Source organism: Rhinoderma darwinii, chromosome 8 (assembly GCF_050947455.1).
Source record: "Rhinoderma darwinii isolate aRhiDar2 chromosome 8, aRhiDar2.hap1, whole genome shotgun sequence".
Classification (NCBI taxonomy): domain Eukaryota; kingdom Metazoa; phylum Chordata; class Amphibia; order Anura; family Rhinodermatidae; genus Rhinoderma; species Rhinoderma darwinii.
Window position 1 is genome coordinate 101,784,958 of NC_134694.1, and position 24,770 is coordinate 101,809,727.

At 46.3% G+C, this 24,770-nt stretch overlaps 2 protein-coding genes across 5 annotated transcripts in view; one reads left to right on the forward strand and one right to left on the reverse strand.

Moving 5' to 3' along the window:
* Positions 1 to 6,105: 6,105 nt before the first annotated feature.
* Positions 6,106 to 13,142, forward strand: LOC142658804 (calcium/manganese antiporter SLC30A10-like). Its single transcript, XM_075834423.1, has 3 exons — positions 6,106 to 6,290; positions 8,967 to 9,350; positions 12,339 to 13,142. Exons 1-3 carry the CDS (start codon positions 6,233 to 6,235, stop codon positions 12,908 to 12,910), a joined length of 1,014 nt encoding a protein of 337 aa, XP_075690538.1. The 5' UTR covers positions 6,106 to 6,232; the 3' UTR covers positions 12,911 to 13,142.
* RELB (RELB proto-oncogene, NF-kB subunit) overlaps positions 13,003 to 24,770 on the reverse strand; it is a 37,949-nt gene continuing 26,181 nt past the window's right edge. For all 4 annotated transcript variants that reach the window (XM_075834421.1, XM_075834420.1, XM_075834419.1 and 1 more), the window contains 4 exons: positions 24,122 to 24,337; positions 22,530 to 22,595; positions 22,353 to 22,424; positions 13,003 to 13,952 (listed from right to left, as the gene is read on the reverse strand). In XM_075834421.1, coding sequence (XP_075690536.1) covers positions 13,633 to 13,952; positions 22,353 to 22,424; positions 22,530 to 22,595; positions 24,122 to 24,337 — 674 coding nt within the window. In that variant the 3' untranslated portion in view covers positions 13,003 to 13,632. The remainder of the gene's footprint in view (positions 13,953 to 22,352; positions 22,425 to 22,529; positions 22,596 to 24,121; positions 24,338 to 24,770) is intronic.

Genomic DNA, 24,770 nt, shown 5'->3' on the forward strand with positions numbered 1-24,770 from the left:
AGCAGCTGCTATTAAACTCCATTTCACCTCAACTTGTGTCGCTAGATCCTTTCTAATATGGCTCAATCAGTTAGAATCGCACCTGAAAAATAAAGTCAAAAACTCCATCCCAACCTTAAAAAAGGCAACCAGTTTTATTGTCCTTCGACTTACTGCTAGATCTGCTGCACCATCCAACTCTGCCAGAAGAACCGTTTGGTTAAAATAATGGTCATGGAATGCAGGTTCCAAAAATTGCCATCCCATGTGAAGGGGACTATTTGGGGTCCTTTCTTGGTGTTCTTGATACAACAGAAGGTCTGCTCTTCAGTAAGCAGTCCACAGTGACGCCGACCGAGTGGCAGGTAGGTTTTCTAATTTTTTTTTATTTTTTTTCTGCTTGATAAAGTTTTTCCCAAAGTTGCTGAGCCCCTCCACAAGAATATGGTGAGGGATTTTATTCTTCCCTTTCTCTGGTAAGAAAACCAAACTCATCCTACAGTTCAGTCATCAACCTAAAACAGGTTCCTGATTTACCAATAATTCTAAATGGAAACAAAATCTAAGGTCCACCTTCACTTTCTAGAATGCTTCATAATGTCTGTCTTTAAACACGCCTATTACTGTATTCCCCATCACCAAATTTTTTAAAGGTTTCTGCAGGTAGCGGTATATCTTCGTTCTTACCTCATCCACCTGCAATACTGTGCCCTATTAGCTGGAATCTATATATAGTCCCTCGGGCTACCAGTGGTAGCGGAAATGGCAGCACATGTGAGGGAGGGAAACATTATGTTCATATTTTACGTATACCACTTTCTGCTAATAGGAGAATGCAACAAATTGGTCCAATGACAACTGGTTCTAGAGATCTAGAAAGATTAGGATATCTCCTAAACACAGAGAAATCATCACGGATTCCCTCCCAAGTTCTGACATTCTTGGCATTCTTCTGGCTCAAAAGGCCTTTCTCCCCTGCCCAAAAAAAGTGAAACATCTATTTCAATTGGTAAATTCAGGTTTTCATCATCTAGTCCTTTCCATTCTCAGAGCGATGTGCCTGGTAGACCAGTTCACATCCTCTGTCCGAGCGGTTCTTTAGGCCCAGATTCATGCCAAGCAATTGCAGCTGGAGATTCTGAAGCATTTGAATGGGTCAAATTTCAGACTTAAAAGTGGTTTTCACACAAAGGGCATTTATAACCTATCCACAGGATAATGCATGATAGCTGGGGGCCCCACTACTGAGATCCCACCGATTATTGGCTCCATCGCAGTGAAGATGATTTTAAATGGAACGCATGCGCACTGCCGCTTCATTCAATGTCCATAGGGGCCAATGGAGGCACAACAATTCGTTTGTTGCATCCTTTGGCTGGCCGTGTGCCACAGTTGTGGTGTAACGACTGCGATCATGTGCAATCCCCCCCCCCTTTATTGGACATGAAATAAATATAATGTATTCTCACCGCAGCGCTCTTCACTTCTCTCCTCCGCCTCCCTCAGCATGTCGCGGCTCATACACGGTCCTGATGCCTTATCGCAGCACTCAGTGAATGCTGCATCACATTCAACGTCCTGACGCTGCCCAGTACCATGAAGCCGCAACATGCTGAGGGGACCCGAAGGGGAGATGCAAAGGGACGGGTGTGCGCGCACACACTTTTTTTTTTTTTTTTTGCCCAATGGGGAATAGGGCAAGGTACAAGGCTGGGAACGGTCATTGAATTCTGCTATCATTTCGGCAAGTTTTCTGGCATATATTATAATAAAACTGTCAGGCAGGGGTGGTTTCGCCTCCTTTTGTTAAACCACACCCATACTGGCGTCGGTGGTGAAAGTTTCTTAAAAGCCAAAATTTTTAGCTCAATTGGCGCTTTCAGGCCTTTTTCAACTTTTCTACATCAGAAAATTGACAGAAATGATAATAAATCCCTACCCCTCCGTAGAGTTAAATTGATAGTTTTGGATTCCTATAGCCACCACTAGGGGGAGCTTTCTGCATACTGTTTATACGTTGAATTAAATAACTCAGCAGTAATCGCCTATGTTCCCTCTAGTGGTGGCTGTAGGTAGCCACGCGTTTTTCTCTTGTCTATTCAGACATTTTTATCTCGGTATCAGAAAAGAATGATCAAATGCCACTTTTCACATCTGCAATTTGTCTTATAAATGAGGATTGGTTGTTTTCACTCTATTAGCCTAGGGCTCCATGGCGCTAAACCGCAATTATGTTAGATATGTGGTATCGCGTGTAATATATTCCCATGGGGTGGAATGAAATTGCAAGTGTACATCCACTTCATGATACTATAATATGGCTATTTAAAAAATTGCCATGCACCCCACCACCCGATAACCCTTTTAATTTTTCGGCAATCCAATTTTTCCCTGTGAACTTCTGCAGGAGATGGGATCCGATCCGGCTCTTGGCTGTAAATATTTTTCTCATGCATTAAACTTATGAACTTGCTAATGTATGCTATGTGCCCGTACACTAGTGTAAGCATTGTACTATCCTCACACAAGGCAGCTTTCATAGCCGGTTTATCAGTACTCATGTGACAAACATTGTATGCAGCGTAATATGTGATTAAATACGCCAAGGTCATAAAAATAAAATGTGTGGACCCCAACTGCGCTACGAGCGCAACCATAGAGCACCACTCCATCATAACTGCTCTCCGTTCAGGACTTGAAACTGTTCAAACATCGCAGCTCAAAATTCCTGCAAAAAATGCAATTTAACTGCAATGTGTGAACGCAACTCTGCTTTATTTCCCAGTGCTTAGCCTCCAATTTATTACGGCCCGTTCCACTTTTCCCTTCCATTATTTACATTCACCACTAACTGCACCTCTCAGACCCTTGAAATCTGGAAAAACTGCAGCATATGTTCCTGAAATTGTAAAGCACAAAAACCTTCTTATTTCACCACAACATAGTGACGTTTCGACCCCAGCATTGCTTCTAAGGGATAATATGCTGCCTCACGTAGTCACCATACAGAGGTGCACAGCTGCCTATGCCCATATGGATAGCTGATGAATCTTTTATCGAAAGTCAACCTCTTTAATGATAAGACAGTATGCAGTAAGCTCCGAAGCTCCCCCTAGTGGTGGCTGCAGGAAGACAGAACAATGGGGGGAATATATTAATTTCAAACGCCGGTCTTAAACTAATTTACATCGGTGGAAATCTGCCAAATATATCAAGAGGTGCACACCTCCTAATATATTTTGTGCATCTATGGCTGTCCATGTGACAGGAATGCAAATATGCGCCTGCTATAAGCATGTGTAGATTTGCACCATAACATATGCCAGTTTTTGGTGTAAAGTAGGATAAATCTTCCAATGGAGGCCCAGCACCTTTCAGATATACCCGGCACCCTTTTTTTTGCCATTAGTAAAAAGTCTCAAATGTTAGCGCAACTATGCCATGGGCCAAAATTTGTGACTTGTTTTGCCTGAAAACTGGCTTAATCTTTTTAATATATTCCAACCATTATCTGTTAATTATATGTATATGCAGGGGGTTTGGAGCTCTGTATCAGAATAACAAAGTCCTGACTGCTATAGAGATATTCTAAGAAATGAATCGACTCAGAATTTTGGACCTAAAAATGACATGATGATAAAAGTTGGCGATTCACTAAAAGGGCAGAATAGCATTTGCCACCTCCAGTGCTTCTATCTTTGTATGTACGTGAATTTTAAATACGTTGATGTTTTTGTTTTCTTTTCTTATATATTGTACAATTCTACTCACAATTGTGGTTTGAGGGATGCTAATATCACAGCCATGGGCGTCTTATGCCGCTATAGTCTATAAATGATTAAAACATGCTGGAGTTCTTCTAATACAAACACAAAGCTCCAAGGTGACATGAAATACCCCTATAATCTCCCAGTAAGGGGCACATTAATCCTCACAATGCACAACTTGTAGTAGTATTTCTAACGCTGCATACTGGGAGTGATTATATTACCGCTCACTTTTATCAAATGTAGCCAAAGAATTATTACAGACTGGGATCGCTATATATAAAATCACCTGCTACAAGGTTCTGTTTCTTAAAAGTGGACATACGTATGTTCTGTAAGGAATGGACCCTCAGAATAATTTCTTCTTTTGAGCTGAATTAACCCTAGTCCGACACTTAGTCCCCATACATGATCAGCACTGCTACATCAGTGACTGCAATCCAAATGGGATCGCTCTGCCCCTTATGGCATAAATGTACTTTCAAGTTCTTTTTTTTTAGAAAATACCAAGATATTGCTTAAATAACAATTGCTCAATATGTTTCCTGTGGAATAATAATCCAATTATCTGCAAAGTGAATGCAAATATGGTTTCCTGAGAAAATCTTTCATTTCACTGTCAGTAGATGACAGATTGCATTTTCTTGTAGAGTGTAAATGGGAACAAGGCAACGGGCTGTAATAATTCAGACTTTAATTTCTGATTAATAGGTGGGCTACAAGGGTGAGGTCCTACGTAGTGGCAAACACAAGCGGTAGCTAACGGTCGCGCGAAAGTCATGCGGCTGTTGGCCTAGGCAAGTGAGCCGAACTTCTGCCACCGCTGTGTGGGACCGTATCCTAAAAAGGATTGTAATAAGGAATATACGTAAATAAATTTTTGCATAAATCTGGTTAAAGGGGTTTTCCAGTAACAAGAAATTTATGGCCTCTCCTCAGGATAGGCCATGAATATCTAATTGGTGGGGGTCCGACTCTCTGTAGCCCCGTGGTGCTTGTGCGAGTGCTGCTTCCCCTTCATTCCTTATCTGCTCGTACTGTAAATCGCGGACACACTTGTAGCGGCGGTTCATAGTATTACAGCCTTCTCCCATTCACTTGAATGGGAGAGGGTTGTCCTACTGTGAACCGCTACCACAAGAGTATTGGCGATTTACAGTACGAGCAGATAAGGAATAAGGGGGAAGAAGTGCTCGTATGGGTGCTGCAGCCTCTTCAAAACAGCTGATTGGCGGGGGTGCAGAGAGTCGGACCCCCACTAATTAGATATTCATGAGGATAGGCCATCAATTTTTTATTACTGGAAAACCCCTTTAATGCACCAGTGAAAGAGTGCCTTTTCTCTACCCGCGGTTAATTGGTAGTTTGTTCTTGAGATGAAGACCAGAGTCCTCTGTGTCACGGCGGTGGGGAATATGGACCCACTGGGCCAATCTGCCGTAATGGAGTAGCAGCCGGTCAAACAAAATGTCAATGACCGTCACTAGTGCGAGAGTACCTGGATAGCAGGTTTGTGCCAGACTATCAGAAGCTGGCTTGTGCTGTATAATTGGGTCTTGCCTCGGATACAGGACACGGGAGCTTTAGTCGTCACAGACACTGGACTTGACGGATACAGGATAACGCTAGGGAACCTTTGCAGACCAACATGGTTAGAGACAACATTGCTCAGGCAATGAGGAAGTGGCCAAAGTTCCTTTTAAAGTCCAGGGTGTGCTGGGATTGGTTGGGAGCAATATTCGTGGTGTGCACGCTTGTCCCCGTTCTTACAGGGTGGTATATAGAGCAGAGTGCGCCGGTCAGCTCTGCAGAATGACTTCTAGGGGCACACGGACAGAAGGGTTACATAAGGCAGGATGTTTTCCAGCCCCCTTAGGGGCAGTTAGGGAGAGGGGGTGTTTAGTAGACAGTATTGTACCCCATAGTAAAGGGGTCTGTTCAGACTGCTGTTTTCCTAAAAATATAAAATTGAAAAGTTGAGCAGATCTTGGCTTTACGTTGCCGTGTGATGCACGTCTAAATACAATGATATATATGAAAACGCTGACGTTTAGAAATCCCTGGACTTAGAACAGCTGAGCAGTCGATAAGATGCAGCACCTGGTGATTTCTCAGTAATGTAGACCGCGTATGAGACTTTATTGCTAGTGTGATGTGAGAGAGTTCATTTTACCCTTTGGCACCCGGCCATTAGATCTTCTCATCTGCCTTCACCCTATAGCTGTATATAAATGGCCATTGTTGTATTCCGGTGTCAGCTGAGCAAGAAGGGATTGCATGGACGGGGAGGGGGGAGAGAAAGGGGGGAGATATGATTAATAAAACAACTGATGGAAGGAGAGAACCAGGCACATGGTCTTCTGGAGCTGGAAGGAAAGACCCAAGGTGGGAGAAGTGGTGCCTCAAGGAGCAAGGGGTGGAGGAGCCCTGCTGACAGTGACCCAGGGACCTAACACGAAAAGGGGAGTGTGACCAGCACATGATCCATGGAGGGGGGCACCACAGACACAAGAAAGAAGCAGCGAGAGGGAGAAGCCAAGAAAGGTAAGAAAATCCAACTGCAGGGACAGGGGAAGGATTCTCTGCCATCCTGGGAGACAGCAGTCTATGGAGGGAAGAGCGGAAGACTTTACAAACATGACAGCAATGAGAAGCAAGGAGCAGGGATCAGCTGCGGTGTAAAGCCCCCTTTTGTCTCCCCTGCATTGCTGCACACTCAGGAATGTGTGTGCATGTCCTTTCATTCTTTTTTACAGAGATCCTAGCAACGAGCTGCTCTCCGGCTGTTGTAGAACTACTAGTTGCAGCCTGCCCTGCAAGTATAACAATAGTTATTAAAGCACCGGTTGAAATCCTCTGGTTTTGCCAAAGCTGCGGCGTTCTGGATTTCCTTGCTTTCAAGAACCTGTTGCATCCATCCAATAAGCATGTACCTCACCTTGTCAGTACCGGGAGGAGAGGATGAGGCAGCAACGTATAGAATCCATGGAAATGTGGCAACTGCAGACCATTTCCGTTTACTACTATGGTTCCTGCAGTGGTGTCTGTTTGCCCAATGCCATGTTATCAATGTATGGAATTAGATATTGGGAAAGTTGGGTGAATACATAGGACTGCGTGATATACCACAGACTCCTGAATAGCAATTCTGCCACTCCTGTGTCACTGCAGGGCAGGGCTGCTATTTGTGACTTTGAGATTGTTGTCAATCATTGTATAAGGAAAAGTTCAACAACTTTCTAAGGTATTTTGGGGGGAATTGATCAACTTTTCTACACCTTGTCTGGTGTAGAAAAGTCACAAAAGGGCCCAAAAGTTGCAATTTGCGTTGCAAATCGTGATTTATTTTTTTAAATATTTTTTTTTGTAAATTCTTTATTTTCATTTTAATGTGGGGAAGGGGTAAAGGAAACAATGAGTTAGAATAAATGTAGTAACGAGAACAACAGAGTGTGGTGATAAATGAAATAAAGTTACAATGTAGTTTGCTGACTGGGACTCTGTTCAGTGTTAAGGAACTGTGTCCAATGTTCCTAAATCTATACAAATTTATCTTGTTGACCAGCAGATATCCATCTCACTCTTTCATATGAGGCTATGACGTAAAGGCTATGTAACCTTTGAAAGGTAAAACATTTTTTAAAATAAAAAGGTGTATCAGTGTGTTTTGTGTAACTTTGTAAATACTTTTTATTAAAAATTATTTTGACTTTTTTTTTTTTAGATACAGCTGCTCTGTATTCTCTATCCAGAACCTGACGGATTCAGTGAATGGCACTAGATACAGCTGCTCTGTATAGAGAATACAGAGCAGCTGTATCTAAAAAAAAAAAGCAAAAATAATGAATAATAATTAATAAAAAGTATGTACAAAAAGTTACACAAAACACACTGATACACCTTTGTCATTAAAAAAACCCAAAACTAAAGATTTAAATTGCCCTTCAAAGGTTACATAGCCTTTAATTGTTTCAACCATTCTAGAATGTTACGAATCCTTTCCTTTCCAATATCTCTTAGGCCATGTTCAGACGTAAGGGAAAATTTCTGCTGCAGATTTTGCTGCAAATTCGCAGCAATTATGTATTGAATCTGCAGCAAAATTTGCATATTTGACAGTTCATTCAGACATGGTGGCTATCACATCAGACTTGCTGCAGATTTCAGCCTTTGCATTGCGAAGTCTGAAATCCGCAATGAAAATCCACTGCTTCTCCGCAACAGATTGTGCATGCTGCGGCGTGTAAATTCTAATTTTCCGCAACCTCTAAACTAGGTTACCTAAAAAGCTATAGAAGCCAAAGGACAAAAAGGCGGCTGCGGATTTCCACTGCTACGTGTCCGCAGTGGAATTTTGCCACGTCTGAACATTCCCTTCGTGGTGTTCAATAGGGATATACCGCCGCCCTCGCCATTTTTGTAAACAGTGATGTGGCTTCCTAACGGCCCAACAAATTTATTATAAGTTGTGCCAGAAAACTGGTGTAAATTATAGTGGGAATCCATACTAGCTCCTAGATTTCACTCTGTGGGGTGTAGCAAGATCGAATCCCCATAGAGGCCCCGTACCTTGCACATCCAGATCGGACTACCCCAACAAACTACCCCCACCCCCCATCGGACAATAAAAATATGAAATAAAATAGATAAATAAGTATACTCCACTATATGCTCCCCTTCACTTCTCTGGGTCCTTTAAGGCTCTCACTGCTGACGCTGGTCAGCGTCAGGATGTTGTATGTGACGCAGCATGAGGAGGGGACACGGAGGGGAGAAGAGAAGATGAGCGGTGAAGAGAGCATCCATTTATTTTATTTTATGTCCAATCGCAGGGGGGAATGGTTGGCGCATAGCTGCAGTCTTTACACCACAATTTTGGGGCACGTCCCGCGAATGGATGCAACAGATGTATTAAGAAGCGTGCGCCTTTTAAGAAATCTGTTATATCTTACTCCATCTATAGATATTTACTTATTTTAAGAAAATACATCTAAACATGATCGAATTTCGGTTCTGCGTCCCTTTTTTTTTTTTTTTTTTTTTTTTTTAAAGTAAGGATGGACAGTGTGAACGTGGCATTTCCACTCTTTGTAGTTGGATTCACCTGTTTATGATTCTGGCAATGTATTTCATATGATGATGTGTCTCTATTCAACCTCATGATTGTATTTTTATTTTTTTTAACTCTTCCTCCTCATGTTTCCACCGCTTTCTGTGTAGTTGCTACAATGGTGTCACGCGCTTTGCTCTTTGCAGTCTCATTTGCAGTTTTTCTCACGCAGATCGTACTCAGCAGACTGTCAGACTCGCTACTCACCCTGGCTGATTCTGCTCACACTTTCTCTCTTGTCATTGCTCTTTGTCCCAGTCTCATCCTTACCCACTTACCCTCCTTACCCCCACATGCCAAGGCCCGGCTCCCCACTCTATTTTCGCTACTCTCCCCGCTCTTTCTTTCTTCCCTTTGTCTGTCTCTCACCCTAGGGTCGCTCGGACATCTAGTGAATCCGCACCATTCTCACCGTCCAGCTCTCGTCTTTGTGGCTGGAGTCCTCGGACTGCTGTTCAATGTCATTTATATGGCTGTTACTGGAGCTTTTCAAGGTAAGTCTGGTTCTGAGGTATTTTAAATAGGTTCGTAAAGAACCCAACAACCTATTTGTCACTAATAAATGTACCTAATCTGCTTGTTTTTTTTTGTCTAACTAGGTCTAAACTTTTTTGATGATTAATTTCTTAATATGTATTTATAGTGTTCGGAGCTCCGTTTTCCTTATACAGAGCTTCAAATACCCTGCATAGCCATAGAGTTAAATGATAACATTCAGGCTGCCTGCAGCCACCACTAGGGGGAGCTTACCACATACGTTTGCCAAGGTGGCGGATTTGGAGCTCTATATAAGAAAAATTAGACTCTGACTGTTATAAACATATATTAACAAATGAATTCGCACAGAATGTTGGACCTAAAAATGACATGGCATTTATGGTACCAAAGTGATCTCTATTTGTACTTTTTAAGATGACTGTGCATTCTGGTCATGGTCAAAAGTGCATGAAATAGTTTACAGTGTTACTGTTGTTTTGTGATGTCAAGCTAATGTGGAACAATCATACGCTGATCAAAAAATATTGGATCCGTCCTCGTTTTTAACAAAGATCATTGTGGCGATGGCGAGTTTTCTACTCCCTGAGTAGTCCTACTACATAAAATGTGTATAATTCCTGAGTAAGGCTCTTGAATGCCTATTTTACATTGCTCTAAAATAAGAGAAACTTGGTCGGACGTACTGCAGGGGAATCGTATGTATTCCACATGTTCTGAAACTGCATAAAATATTTAAAGGGATTTTAAACCCAAAATGACTTAAAGTGTAGATACAGTGACGTTTAGAACTGACGTCAAAGGACACTGTAGAAAAGACAGGGAGGAGGGCGGTGACTAGAAAAAAAAACACAAAAAAAAAACACAAAAACATTGGATTGCCCAAAGCCTTACTTGCACGGGTGCTTTTATTGGGGGAGGCTCCAGCTTTTTTCCCCCTTTTGCCACTGGACTATTCTGCCTCCCGTCTTATGTCTCCAGACGTTCGTTCTAAACTTCGGACAAGAGAGTTGGCGTTGTAGGTCACTGGAGCTACAGTTTAAAGAGGCTCTGTCACCAGATTATAAGTGCCCTATCTCCTACATAATGTGATTGGCGCTGGAATGTAGAGAACAGCAGTGGTTTTTATTTTGAAAAACGATCATTTTTGAGCAAGTTATGAGCTAGTTTAGATTTCTGCTAATGAGTTTCTCAATGGACAACTGGGCGTGTTTTTACTTTTTACCAACTGGGTGTTGTACAGAGGAGTGTATGACGCTGACCAATCAGTGACCAATCAGCGTCATACACTTCTCATTGTTCCAGCCCAGCATGATCCACAGCACAGTGTGATTGTGCAGTGAAAGAAGCTGGGCTGGAACAATGAGAAGTGTATGACGCTGATTGGTCACTGATTGGTCAGCGTCATACACTCCTCTGTACAACACCCAGTTGGTAAAAAGTAAAAACACGCCCAGTTGTCCATTGAGAGTCATTAGCATAAATCTAAACTAGCTAATAACTTGCTCAAAAATGATCGTTTTTCAAAATAAAAACCACTGGTATCTACATTACAGCGCCGATCACATTATGTAGGAGATAGTCAGTTATAATCTGGTGACTGAGCCTCTTTAAGCAGGGTTCAAATTGGGATCTGCTTTTAGACTAATCACGGATCCCTGGGATGCCTTAGAATCTAGTCAGGGGTTCCCCAGAAGGCAGCAGCAAGACCTGTCAATATTACATTAGAGATGGCAAACTGACTTAAGCCTGCCCAAAGATGATTGGTAAGGGGGGGGGGGGGAGGGGTAAAGCAGGCAACAATTCTCAGACTATAAAATGTGTTTATACCTCTGATCACAAGTTTTAGCAGCTGATACAAGTCATTTCATCCACCCTCTATACAGAGCAGCTTCTAAAATATCATCTGCAGTACTAATACCCCTTTACTGTACTAGGAGTCTTTGGCCCAGATTTACTAAGATTTTGTATGTGCTAGTCTTCAGGCTGGTTAATACAGGCAGACTTCTGCCCATAAAAAAAGTGCAGATTTAACAAGTCGATGGGTGCTGTTTTAAAGGCCCTTTTACACGAGCCGTTGCAAACTGTATAGGGACGATCGATTGTTACTATGATCGTACGACCCCCATACAGTTTGCATATTGTCGGCAGCACATCCGATTTACAAGGGGAGATGTGCTTCCAACAACTATGATTTTAGAGGCTTCATAAACCATGATCAGCCGACAAATGAGCGATGATGACTATTACACCGGCCAATGATCTGGAACTTACGTTCGTACCCAAAGCTGGTTTGCCCGATCATTGGCTCATGTAAATGGGACTGTAGACTGAAGCATGCTTGGGTAAGATGCGACATCTTGGGCTGTCCATACACCAGAAAATGAAATCTCAGCAAGCTACAAGCTGGCGTAGATTTTCAATATAAATAACGCCAATTTCTGGCGTAAATTATATTAAATTTGTCATTCCGTGGGTGGTCCCGTCTCCTCGGCTAAGCCCTGCCCCATTTTTAAACGTGATGTAAAAAAAAAAAAATTGTGCAAAACAAGCGTGGGTTGAAATTTTTAACTTTTTTTTACTCCCCTAAAGCTGTTGATGAATGTTCCGCTTTGTGTCTAGCGGTATAGCTACAGCTAGTATCTGCATCCCACTACTTTAGTGTTGTAAAGCCTTGCACAAGACAAGAAAAAAATGAGAGAAAATCTATAAAACATTCAGCAGTACATTGAGCATGGCTATAGGGGGTGTCGAAATAGTAGTCACGCCTGGGCCTTGGAGCCAAATGTCCATCTGCCACCTGAGAAGACATTAGTATTATAAATGTCACATGGTAGGTGGGTACTTCTGAGTGAATTAAAATGTAGCATGTGAGTCTTAGGCAACATTCTGTTACTCTGTCCTAAGCTCTAATAAGTTTGTTTGCGTTGTCACTTGTCACCAGTTATATGACAAGTATTTCTTGTTTGTCTTTCTGCAAAAAACAGGTCTGTGTCTATCAGGGCTTCAGCAATATCAACCCCGGTGGTATCTGGTCCTGCGCTTGCTCTGTTCCCTTGCTCCTTCATCACTCCTCCTGGCCAGTAGCTTGCTGCTTCACCTGTTCAGTCACCCAGCCGTGCACTATCTAGATCCTGCTCTCTCATTGGTTTCTATAGCAATCATGATCGCTTCTGTCTACTCGGACATTGTGCAAAATGGCTGTATTCTCCTCGAAGCGGTGCCTCCTTCTGTTAAATTACAGAGCCTAAAGCTGGATCTAGACTCGCTCTGCGGCCATAATGGACATCATGAGCTTCACATATGGGCCCTTGCCCCAGACCATGGTGTGGCATCGCTCCATGTTAATTGTTCAGGAATGGAAGAGTTCAAGACCATCTTAGGCCAGGCCAAAAATCTGTTCAAGCGCCATGGCATAAGAGAGTTGACCATACAACCTGAGTTTGGAAGCCCTGGCTTATGCGCTTTGGCTTGTGCCCCGCCTTGTGCCCACCGCTCTTGCTGCGACTCTCCACATACGATAAATGATGACTTAGTCTTGGCCAACGTGTGCGCCTAAATCAATATCATGAAGATGAATTTTATCTCTTGGCAATGAACGCTTAGAAAACTTAAACTGACCCATAATAAGGGTTACATAGCGACCTCCATTTTTTATTTTTTTTAAAAGGACAGTAGATCTTCACCAGTCGTGGCCTTTCTTCTGCTCTGTGATTAACTCCAGACCACTCATGTGTAACAAAAGATGTTTTTAAAAAATATGATCTTTTTTAATATCTACATTAAAAGTTAGTGCTTTAACTTGCTGCTATTTTTAATTTTCAGTGGTTACTTGCATCACAGACAAGTTTACGAATAGAAAACCCTACTTCCCAATAGGAAACCACGATTTATTTTCTACAACCCTGCTGGCTATAACAGTGACCATTTTGCAGCCATATTCTCAGATCGCATAGGGTAACTGTAAATAAAGTGCATCCCCACCATCCTCTCATCCCCATCCTTATAGTCGCCTATCATGGAAGATAAAACTTGGTAGTATTATACAGTGCTGTATACTTGCTGAGCCCATTACACCACCTAAATGTCTTACATATCGGAAAGATGTAGTTGGATGTTCCGTCTTAATGCCATCACTCTTCTTGGTTAGTGGATACACCATTAACTTGTATATTTACATTATGTCCAATGTGGTTCCCTCCATTTAGGAAGTGTTGGATGGGATCCCATTAGGTTCTCATAGTGAAGTCCAGGATAATAAAGTCTATTCAGTAAAAGGGGTCAGCAACCACCCATTCTCGAGTCCTCTGGGTAAGCACAATCTGGGAATTGCCGTCCATGCTCCTCAGTGAGGAAAAGGCTGAAACCCACCAAGCTGGCTGTTTCTTCATCCTCCGTACCAGACACAAAGTTATCAAAGGCAACAACTGGTACTGCTAAGTCATTGCTTCCTGTAGGGATCCATGACATTAGGGCATCAAAGTTGGAAGCGGTGTCTTCAATATGAGGAGTTTCATGGAGTTCAGGTTCGCTGGTACCAGTGAAGTTCATCACAGGTAAATAATCAAGACCAGAAAAAGGTTCATGAATGGGAAGGACCTCTTAAAAATAAACAAAAAAACAGAATAAAATATAAATTAAAAAAACACCATATTGAGAATAGGCTGCAATAATATATAAAGTGATATTGGCTTGTCATGCGATCTGTTCATACAAACAAGAAATGTATTGTAAGGTATCCCCTGCATAGTGTAAAGGGGTTCTCTCGGACTTACAGCGGACCTCTACCTTTGGACATTTGGTTTTTAGGCACAAAATTCCCTGCGGATTAATTTTTAAATGATGTTTTTTTTTTTAAATAAAAACATCCCCAAATCCCCTGCTTACCTTCCCATAGCCATAGAGTTAAATGATACAACTCTGCAGTTCTACAACCACCACTAGGGGAAGATCACTGTATACAGATTTATACAGCGCCGATTGAACACAACATCCTATGATTCTGTTACTTTTGAGAGGGCCCAATCTATTATTATTTTTTTCATTTTTTTTTTTTTGCTTAGGGGCCTCTATTAACCTTGATCCAGCCCTGTCTAGGGTAAGTAGTCTCTGCTCCAAAACACCCTATAAATGTACATGTACAAATAGCAGTCTTACACCTTTCATCATAAATATAGGTTAGTGGTGGTAAATTGTATGGCGACAGTATCTGAGTATTAAGCTAGAAGCCAGCGCCAGTCTTTCACATCTGAAAATAAACATTCATGCTTGTACAAGGGATTCTAAAATGTACAAACTGCAGACCCCAAAGCAAGCAGATATATGTATATATATATATATATATATATATATGTGTATATATATATATATATATATATATATATATATATATATATATGACAAAGCAAGGGGTGCGGTTATTAAATACTACGATTAAATTTACTAGTCACGTTTTCAACTATGGCCAAGAGCAACATTCAGAGGGTAAAATATTGGCTAATGCACAAGAGGAAATACTACTGTCAGAGTAGCTTGGGTTTGGGAGAGTTAAAGGTACTCTAAGAGTCCAGCCTCTGAGTCCAAATCAGGATATCGATGCATCGGAGAGAACACACAGACAAGTGCTTCAGTATCTCATGTGATATTCCCTGAAGAAAACCACTCCCTGTTCGGTTTGTTTATACAGGACAAGATGCCAAAGAAAGATAGCATACAAAAGCCAATAGTAGTGTAATGACAGGGAAGGGAGACAGACAGGTGAGCCCTAATCTACCCGCCACTCAGTCCTACTTGCAACGGCCCGTCCTAGGCGACGGCGTACAACTGGGCGACAGTCCCTACGCTCAATAAGTGCACGACAGACAAACAGACATGGGTACACAGAAGCTAAGGGAAATGGGGCAGTTGCCCACGGCAACACTGTGAGCAACAAAATAAGTGAACGAGCCGAGTCAAACCAGGAGTGTACGAGGTACCAAACGCAGAGCAGGAGAGTGGTCAGTAAGCCAGGGTCAATATGAAGCAGGGACAAATAGTTCAAGCAGCAGAGCCAAGAAACAGGAGAATCACAGGCAAAGGAGGAGCAGGAAGTGAAGGTATAAATAGACAGAGGGCGGGAGCTAGCTCCGTCTGGCCAGGCTGTGGTAGGCTCTCCCACTCCTCAGCCTCCCAGCCTGATTGGTAGAAGGAGGGGTCACTCGATCAGACTTAGGAGCAGGTGCAGACTTACTAACCACGGGCGTCGACACAGAAGCTGTGTCTGGCAGATCCTTTACAAGTAGACACACACGAGTACAAGTATAGCTTCATTGCAGTTGTAGCGTAACCAATTAAGTTTAAGACCACTTATGGTACATACATACATACAGGGGCGTAACTAGGAAAGACTGGGCCCCATAGCAAACTTTGGACTGGGGCCCCCCCTCCCCTGGGTGTCACACAACCCCCCCTTGTAGATAGTGCCTTTTTTACAGCCCCCTCTGTAGATAACGCCATACATCCCCCTCTGTAGATATCTACAGAGGGGGCTGTATGGCGCCATCTACAGAGGGGGCTGTATGGCGCCATCTACAGAGGGGGCTGTATGGCGCCAGCTACAGAGGGGGCTGTATGGCGCCAGCTACAGAGGGGGCTGTATGGCGCCAGCTACAGAGGGGGCTGTATGGCGCCAGCTACAGAGGGGGCTGTATGGCGCCAGCTACAGAGGGGGCTGTATGGCGCCAGCTACAGAGGGGGCTGTATGGCGCCAGCTACAGAGGGGGCTGTATGGCGCCAGCTACAGAGGGGGCTGTATGTATGGCGCCAGCTACAGAGGGGGCTGTATGTATGGCGCCAGCTACAGAGGGGGCTGTATGTATGGCGCCAGCTACAGAGGGGGCTGTATGTATGGCGCCAGCTACAGAGGGGGCTGTATGTATGGCGCCAGCTACAGAGGGGGCTGTATGGCGCCATCTACAGAGGGGGCTGTATGGCGCCATCTACAGAGGGGGCTGTATGGCGCCATCCACAGGGGGATGTATGGCGTTATCTACAGGGGGGGCTGTATGGCGCCATCCACAGGGGGCTGTATGGCGCCATCCACAGGGGGGGGGGCTGTATGGCGCCATCCACAGGGGGGGGCTGTATGGCGCCATCTACAGAGGGGGCTGTATGGCGCCATCTACAGAGGGGGCTGTATGGCGCCATCTACAGAGGGGGCTGTATGGCGCCATCCACAGGGGGATGTATGGCGTTATCTACAGGGGGGGCTGTATGGCGCCATCCACAGGGGGGCTGTATGGCGCCATCCACAGGGGGGGCTGTATGGCGCCATCCACAGGGGGGGCTGTATGGCGCCATCCACAGAGGGGGCTGTATGGCGCCATCTACAGAGGGGGCTGTATGGCGCCATCTACAGAGGGGGCTGTATGGCGCCATCTACAGAGGGGGCTGTATGGCGCCATCTACAGAGGGGGCTGTATGGCGCCATCTACAGAGGGGGCTGTATGGCGCCATCTACAGAGGGGGCTGTATGGCGCCATCTACAGAGGGGGCTGTATGGCGCCATCTACAGAGGGGGCTGTATGGCGCCATCCACAGGGGGCTGTATGGCGCCATCCACAGGGGGCTGTATGGCGCCATCCACAGGGGGCTGTATGGCGTTATCCACAGGGGGGGCTGTATGGCGCCATCCACAGGGGAGCTGTATGGCGCCATCCACAGGGGGGGCTGTATGGCGCCATCCACAGAGGGAGCTGTATGGCGCCATCCACAGGGGGGGCTGTATGGCGCCATCCACAGAGGGGGCTGTATGGCGCCATCTACAGAGGGGGCTGTATGGCGCCATCTACAGAGGGGGCTGTATGGCGCCATCTACAGAGGGGGCTGTATGGCACCATCTACAGAGGGGGCTGTATGGCGCCATCCACAGGGGGATGTATGGCGCCATCCACAGGGGGGGCTGTATGGCGCCATCCACAGGGGGGGGCTGTATGGCGCCATCTACAGAGGGGGCTGTATGGCGCCATCCACAGGGGGATGTATGGCGTTATCTACAGGGGGGGCTGTATGGCGCCATCCACAGGGGGCTGTATGGCGCCATCCACAGGGGGGGGGCTGTATGGCGCCATCCACAGGGGGGGGGCTGTATGGCGCCATCTACAGAGGGGGCTGTATGGCGCCATCTACAGAGGGGGCTGTATGGCGCCATCTACAGAGGGGGCTGTATGGCGCCATCTACAGAGGGGGCTGTATGGCGCCATCTACAGAGGGGGCTGTATGGCGCCATCTACAGAGGGGGCTGTATGGCGCCATCTACAGAGGGGGCTGTATGGCGCCATCCACAGGGGGCTGTATGGCGCCATCCACAGGGGGGGCTGTATGGCGCCATCTACAGAGGGGGCTGTATGGCGCCATCTACAGAGGGGGCTGTATGGCGCCATCCACAGGGGGATGTATGGCGTTATCTACAGGGGGGGCTGTATGGCGCCATCCACAGGGGGCTGTATGGCGCCATCCACAGGGGGGGGGCTGTATGGCGCCATCCACAGGGGGGGGCTGTATGGCGCCATCTACAGAGGGGGCTGTATGGCGCCATCTACAGAGGGGGCTGTATGGCGCCATCTACAGAGGGGGCTGTATGGCGCCATCTACAGAGGGGGCTGTATGGCGCCATCTACAGGGGGCTGTATGGCGCCATCCACAGGGGGCTGTATGGCGCCATCCACAGGGGGATGTATGGCGTTATCTACAGGGGGGGCTGTATGGCGCCATCCACAGGGGGGCTGTATGGCGCCATCCACAGGGGGGGCTGTATGGCGCCATCCACAGGGGGGGCTGTATGGCGCCATCTACAGGGGGGGCTGTATGGCGCCATCTACAGAGGGGGCTGTATGGCGCCATCTACAGAGGGGGCTGTATGGCGCCATCTACAGAGGGGGCTGTATGGCGCCATCTACAGAGGGGGCTGTATGGCGCCATCTACAGAGGGGGCTGTATGGCGCCATCTACAGAGGGGGCTGTATGGCGCCATCTACAGAGGGGGCTGTATGGCGCCATCTACAGAGGGGGCTGTATGGCGCCATCCACAGGGGGATGTATGGCGTCATCCACAGGGGGATGTATGGCGTTATCTACAGGGGGGGCTGTATGGCGCCATCCACAGGGGGGGCTGTATGGCGCCATCCACAGGGGGGGCTGTATGGCGCCATCTACAGAGGGGGCTGTATGGCGCCATCTACAGAGGGGGCTGTATGGCGCCATCCACAGGGGGATGTATGGCGTTATCTACAGGGGGGCTGTATGGCGCCATCCACAGGGGGCTGTATGGCGCCATCCACAGGGGGGGGCTGTATGGCGCCATCTACAGGGGGGGGCTGTATGGCGCCATCTACAGGGGGGGGCTGTATGGCGCCATCTACAGGGGGGGGCTGTATGGCGCCATCTACAGAGGGGGCTGTATGGCGCCATCTACAGAGGGGGCTGTATGGCGCCATCCACAGGGGGATGTATGCCGTTATCTACAGGGGGGGCTGTATGGCGCCATCTACAGAGGGGGCTGTATGGCGCCATCTACAGAGGGGGCTGTATGGCGCCATCTACAGAGGGGGCTGTATGGCGCCATCTACAGAGGGGGCTGTATGGCGCCATCTACAGAGGGGGCTGTATGGCGCCATCTACAGAGGGGGCTGTATGGCGCCATCTACAGAGGGGGCTGTATGGCGCCATCTACAGAGGGGGCTGTATGGCGCCATCTACAGAGGGGGCTGTATGGCGCCATCTACAGAGGGGGCTGTATGGCGCCATCTACAGAGGGGGCTGTATGGCGCCATCTACAGAGGGGGCTGTATGGCGCCATCCACAGGGGGATGTATGGCGTTATCTACAGGGGGGGCTGTATGGTGCCATCCACAGGGGGGGCTGTATGGCGCCATCCACAGGGGGGGCTGTATGGCGCCATCCACAGGGGGATGTATGGTGTTATCTACAGGGGGATGTATGGCGTTATCTACAGGGGGGGCTGTATGGCGCCATCCACAGGGGGCTGTATGGCGCCATCCACAGGGGGGGGCTGTATGGCGCCATCTACAGGGGGGGGCTGTATGGCGCCATCTACAGGGGGGGGCTGTATGGCGCCATCTACAGGGGGGGGCTGTATGGCGCCATCTACAGAGGGGGCTGTATGGCGCCATCTACAGAGGGGGCTGTATGGCGCCATCCACAGGGGGATGTATGCCGTTATCTACAGGGGGGGCTGTATGGCGCCATCTACAGAGGGGGCTGTATGGCGCCATCTACAGAGGGGGCTGTATGGCGCCATCTACAGAGGGGGCTGTATGGCGCCATCTACAGAGGGGGCTGTATGGCGCCATCTACAGAGGGGGCTGTATGGCGCCATCTACAGAGGGGGCTGTATGGCGCCATCCACAGGGGGCTGTATGGCGCCATCCACAGGGGGGGCTGTATGGCGCCATCCACAGGGGGGGCTGTATGGCGCCATCCACAGGGGGGGCTGTATGGCGCCATCTACAGAGGGGGCTGTATGGCGCCATCTACAGAGGGGGCTGTATGGCGCCATCTACAGGGGGGGCTGTATGGCGCCATCTACAGAGGGGGCTGTATGGCGCCATCTACAGGGGGGGATGTATGGCGCCATCCACAGGGGGGGCTGTATGGCGCCATCCACAGGGGGATGTATGGCGTTATCTACAGGGGGGGCTGTATGGCGCCATCTACAGGGGGGGGGCTGTATGGCGCCATCTACAGAGGGGGCTGTATGGCGCCATCCACAGGGGGATGTATGGCGTTATCTACAGGGGGGGCTGTATGGCGCCATCTACAGGGGGGGGGCTGTATGGCGCCATCTACAGAGGGGGCTGTATGGCGCCATCCACAGGGGGATGTATGGCGTTCCCTGTAGGGAACGCCATACAGCCCCCCCCCTGTAGGGAACGCCATACAGCCCCCCACCCTGTAGGGAACGCCATACAGCCCCCCACCCTGTAGGGAACGCCATACAACCCCCCACCCTGTAGGGAACGCCATACAGCCCCCCACCCTGTAGGGAACGCCATACATGTATCCCCTCTCCACAGGATAGGGGATACATGTGTGATCGCTGGCAGCGATAAGAAGAACGGGGGACTGAAAGTCCCCCAAGTTCTCCATGACGAACCTCTGACTTCCGGCGTCTGCGCAGCTCAATAAAAATGAAAGGAGCGCTGGTCACGCATGCGCACAAGCGCGACCGGCGCTCTATTCATTTCTACGGAGCTGCCGACACAGACCCCGGAATCCGAGGTTTGTGATGGAGAACATTGGGGGACTTTCAGTCCCCCGTTCTCCCTATTAATGCCAGCGATCACACATGTATCCCCTATCCTGTGGATAGGGGATACATGTCTTTTGTTTAATGGCAGAGCAGGGAGATACCTCCCTGCTCTGCCGTAGTGTTCAGTGGCGTCGCGCTGTAGCAGCCATAGCGGCTGCTAGCGGAGCCTCCGGCCATGGTGGGGGCCCGTGCCAGCGGGCGACACGGGCCCCCTCATGCCGCGGGCCCCGTAGCAGCTGCTACGGCTGCTATAGCGGTAGTTACGCCACTGCATACATACATGTTAGACAAAGATACAGCCTGTGGAAACGCCCTGAGCCCCCACCTTTGGAAAAAAGCAAGTTAGACTGAACTTTAAACTTTCCTGGGGGTTCTATAGCCCATGTACATACATCTAATAATCATTAACTCTCTATCTCATTCTCAGCCTGATTATACAGGATAAACAAATTAACCCATCGGTTACTTTCATACTACATATATATTCATCTTTGTGCAACAAGGACACTGTATGTAAAGTGAACAAATATTGCGCCCCCTGATGGCCACAATTAAAATGAAATAGAGTTTTGTAATCCAAAGACATACGTTTAGTAGTTTAGTATGTATTCCTTTAACTTCATAAAGTATAGGTCGCGCCGAACATAATAAAGCATTAAGCACGAGAGCTAATAATCGAATTATTAGGCGTCATTCACATCTGTGGATCAAAATATGGCCAGTACATTGTATTGTGCAACATATTGCAGCCTGTAAGGTAAATTTTTTAGTTTTCTTTAAATATCGCACCTTATCCCCGAATCACTGAAACAGTGCTTCTAGGGGGTATATAGTGTTATATATACAGCATCGAATTGAGAATGCTACATAATAAAAAATATGCACTTCACATCCAAATTCATCCATATGGAAATACAGAGGAGTGGGCAACTCCATAGAATAACATTGGCTCCATATTCTGGACCTACTCCACAAGAAGAGCATAAGCAAGTGCAAATAAGCCATTATAACTGAAATATAATGCACAATGCATTAATAGATCGTATGACATGAAATAAGATTTATTAGTTCAAATAATTACGGTGCAAAAACCGTCCGCATGATTTTATTATGAAGATAAAATATTTAAAATTTAATTATTTGCTAGTCATTCCCATTTTTACCTGTAGGTGGCAGTGTTGCTGCATGTAATGTGGTTTAGGGCATATTCTCTCGCCAAAAGTGTGAATATGTGTGCTGACATTTTGCCTATTTAATAAATCACTGAAGAAATATCACATGCAAATTTCCCATGTAGACGTCTAAAGCAGCAATTCTAAATGTCCCGTAACCAACAAAACAGTCTCAGATTTGGGTGCTGTCCCTGGTATGTCCTGCCAACCAGTCCCAACAGCTGGACCTTCAGGACATTTACTGTACAGAATGTTTTTGATCCATTAGCAGTTATACTGAATGCTGCCAGCAGAGGGCAGCACAACACATGCACTGCACAATACAGCATTACACTCAGTGCCAGTGCTGGAGATGGACGGACTGTAGGCACTAAATGGGCACGGGATGCGTTATTTATCTGCGCAAAGTATAGCAGTCTCCGGCAGTGTTTGAGTAAGCCACGCATTATATTATATGAATGGAATATAATGATATCGGTATGTGGACTGTGTCTTTAGGACTGTACATAAGGACTATTTACCTGCAATGGGAGTGAAGTGTTCCCTATAATCAGGTCTGGCTTGCTTCCTTTTACATTCAATCCCATGTGGATCTGCAAAGAGATTTCAGAGATTACAATTCTGTCACTTCCACATTTCCTTCTGACTGTGCGGTTTATAAATTTGATCCTGTAAATAACCCCAATAATGATAAATACCTGGGCCATTAAGATCTTCTAAGTGAGAAGAGAGATGTGGCCGCTTTTTGCGTAATACGTAGGAATCTGGGAAAAAAAAAAAGAGGAGATGCATAAGACCGGTACAGGTAGAAATACTGCAATGAAGAGGAATGGTGTCCAATATTCAGAGGGACAAGAATTTACGGATTCAAGAGCGATCATACGATCACCTATCCTGTGGATAGACGATAAATGTTTTTAGCGGGAAAACCCATTTAAAAAGGGAAAAGAAGACTTTAAAGGGACAGTGAATACCCTTGAACACCATTTAGTTGTTTTTCTTAATCTAAATAGGTTCAAAATTCTGGCTGATTGTTTTATTAATATATCTTTATAGTGCTCAGAGCTTTGTTTTTCTGACACAGAGCTCCTAATTACCTGTATAGCCATAGAGTTAAATCACAACATGCTGGCTACCTGCAGCCACCACTAGAGGGAGCTCACTGCACAGTTTATACGTTGAACTCAATGATAAGACAGTATGCAGTAAGCACCCAAGCTCCATCTAGTGGCGACTGCAGGCAGTCAGAAAGTGTTAAATCTATGTCTATGAAGGGGATTTTTAGTTCTGTGTCTTAGAAACAGAGCTCCAACCACTATATGGATATATTAAGAAATGAATCCGCATAGAATTTTGGATCTAAAAGATGACTTTGAGGTTAAAAAAGGGGTCTACTGCATTTTAGGATGTCTGGGAAGCTGAATTGTTGTATTTTTATTTTCCTTTTTTTTTTAATGCAATGCTCCTTTCTTTTATGCTTACTCAGACTGATGCCTTGTAGGTTGTGATGTTCACCCTCCTGTTTGGGCTGTGCCTTTATTTGTCATGTTCTTTTTATTATGGGGACACATTTTCTCTGACTGTGTTTGTACTTGTTCGTATTAAAACCAATAAAAATTTTGAATATTAAAAAAAGGGGTCTACCCATTGAAATAAAGATCCATGCACAGCCGAACGAGTGTCGACCGAAAGTGTAAGGGCACCTTAAAGGGTAACTGTCGATTGAAAATACTACTGACATATCATTGTGAAATATCAGAAGTTTTTATCGGTGGGTCACGAGACCCCCACCAATTGCTGAAACGAAGGGGCGGAAGCGCTCAACTGAATGCTGTGCCCCTTCGGCTGTGATCGACTTTGCTTGGCCCTTCTCGGAGATGCGAGCGGTGTACTGACTAATATACTTTCTATGAGTGTGCACACTGCTCTGCTCGCCCCTTGAACACGACCGTGCTGTAATCACGGCAACGGCTGGCCACGGACAGCCACCCGCATTTGCAGGCCGTACTCCCATATAAAGTATGGGAGCACGGTCCGTAAAAAGCAAAAAATAGGACATGTCCTATCTTTTGCGGAGCCTTTCTACGGCACGGACACCTTCCCGCAAATATACAGGAAGGTATCCGTCAGGCCATAGAAATGAATGGGTCCGTAATTACAAAATCTACGGTCGTGTGCGGGGCCTTAGCTGTATGTTTCATCATGATAGTATATTTATGTAATAATCTAAATTATACTTGAAATGTTCGACAGTGAGATGTGACAATCCAATAATCATCTTGGCACTTACCGCTTTCCCGTGGCATGTACGTGAACATCACCCCCTCGCTGCGGATCCCGTCTGTGATCCGCTGTAGACATACTTGGACAGATGCTGGGCCTTTAATATGTAGATCATGATAAGGCGGCGTCTTCAGGACAATGGCGATCTGTCTGTGAACATCAGCCTGCGAGAAATCGGCACGTGCCTCCCATTTACCTTCCGAAAACACAACCTGGATATCCTCTAAGTGGAAGAAGGAGATACAGTAATTGTCATTTTCACATGTAAAAGGGATAAGGACAATATTCTAAGCAAACAGCGAATTGATTGAATGGCCTTTGTTGTGCCAGATTTCTAGTAACAGAAACCTCTGGGCAGTGCCAAGGGCGTTTGAGCCCTTTTATTGAGAAAATCAATGGTGGTCCGAGATCACAGACTTTCACAGTGATGGCCTGATACAAAGATGGCACATCAGCAGGCATGAAGATACATATTAAAGGGAACCTGTCCGCAAATGGGCAGCATGATTTAGTGACAGGTCCTGTGATCCTAACTAACTATGTTTAACTCTAAAGCGCAACCGTATTTTAGAGACAAAATAGTTATAACACCGGCTCGTATCTTTTATTACGCTCAAGGCTCGGGGAGAAGTATTTGTCGGGCAGATCCCCTCTGA

Bases quoted from the DNA above. Each gene is read 5' to 3' on its own strand.
- LOC142658804 (XM_075834423.1), top strand. From the start codon at position 6,233: ATGGAGGGGGGCACCACAGACACAAGAAAGAAGCAGCGAGAGGGAGAA. The intron at 6,291-8,966 runs GTAAGAAAATCC...CTTTCTGTGTAG, and splicing joins AGAGGGAGAAGCCAAGAAAG to TTGCTACAATGGTGTCACGC. The intron at 9,351-12,338 runs GTAAGTCTGGTT...TGCAAAAAACAG, and splicing joins TGTTACTGGAGCTTTTCAAG to GTCTGTGTCTATCAGGGCTT.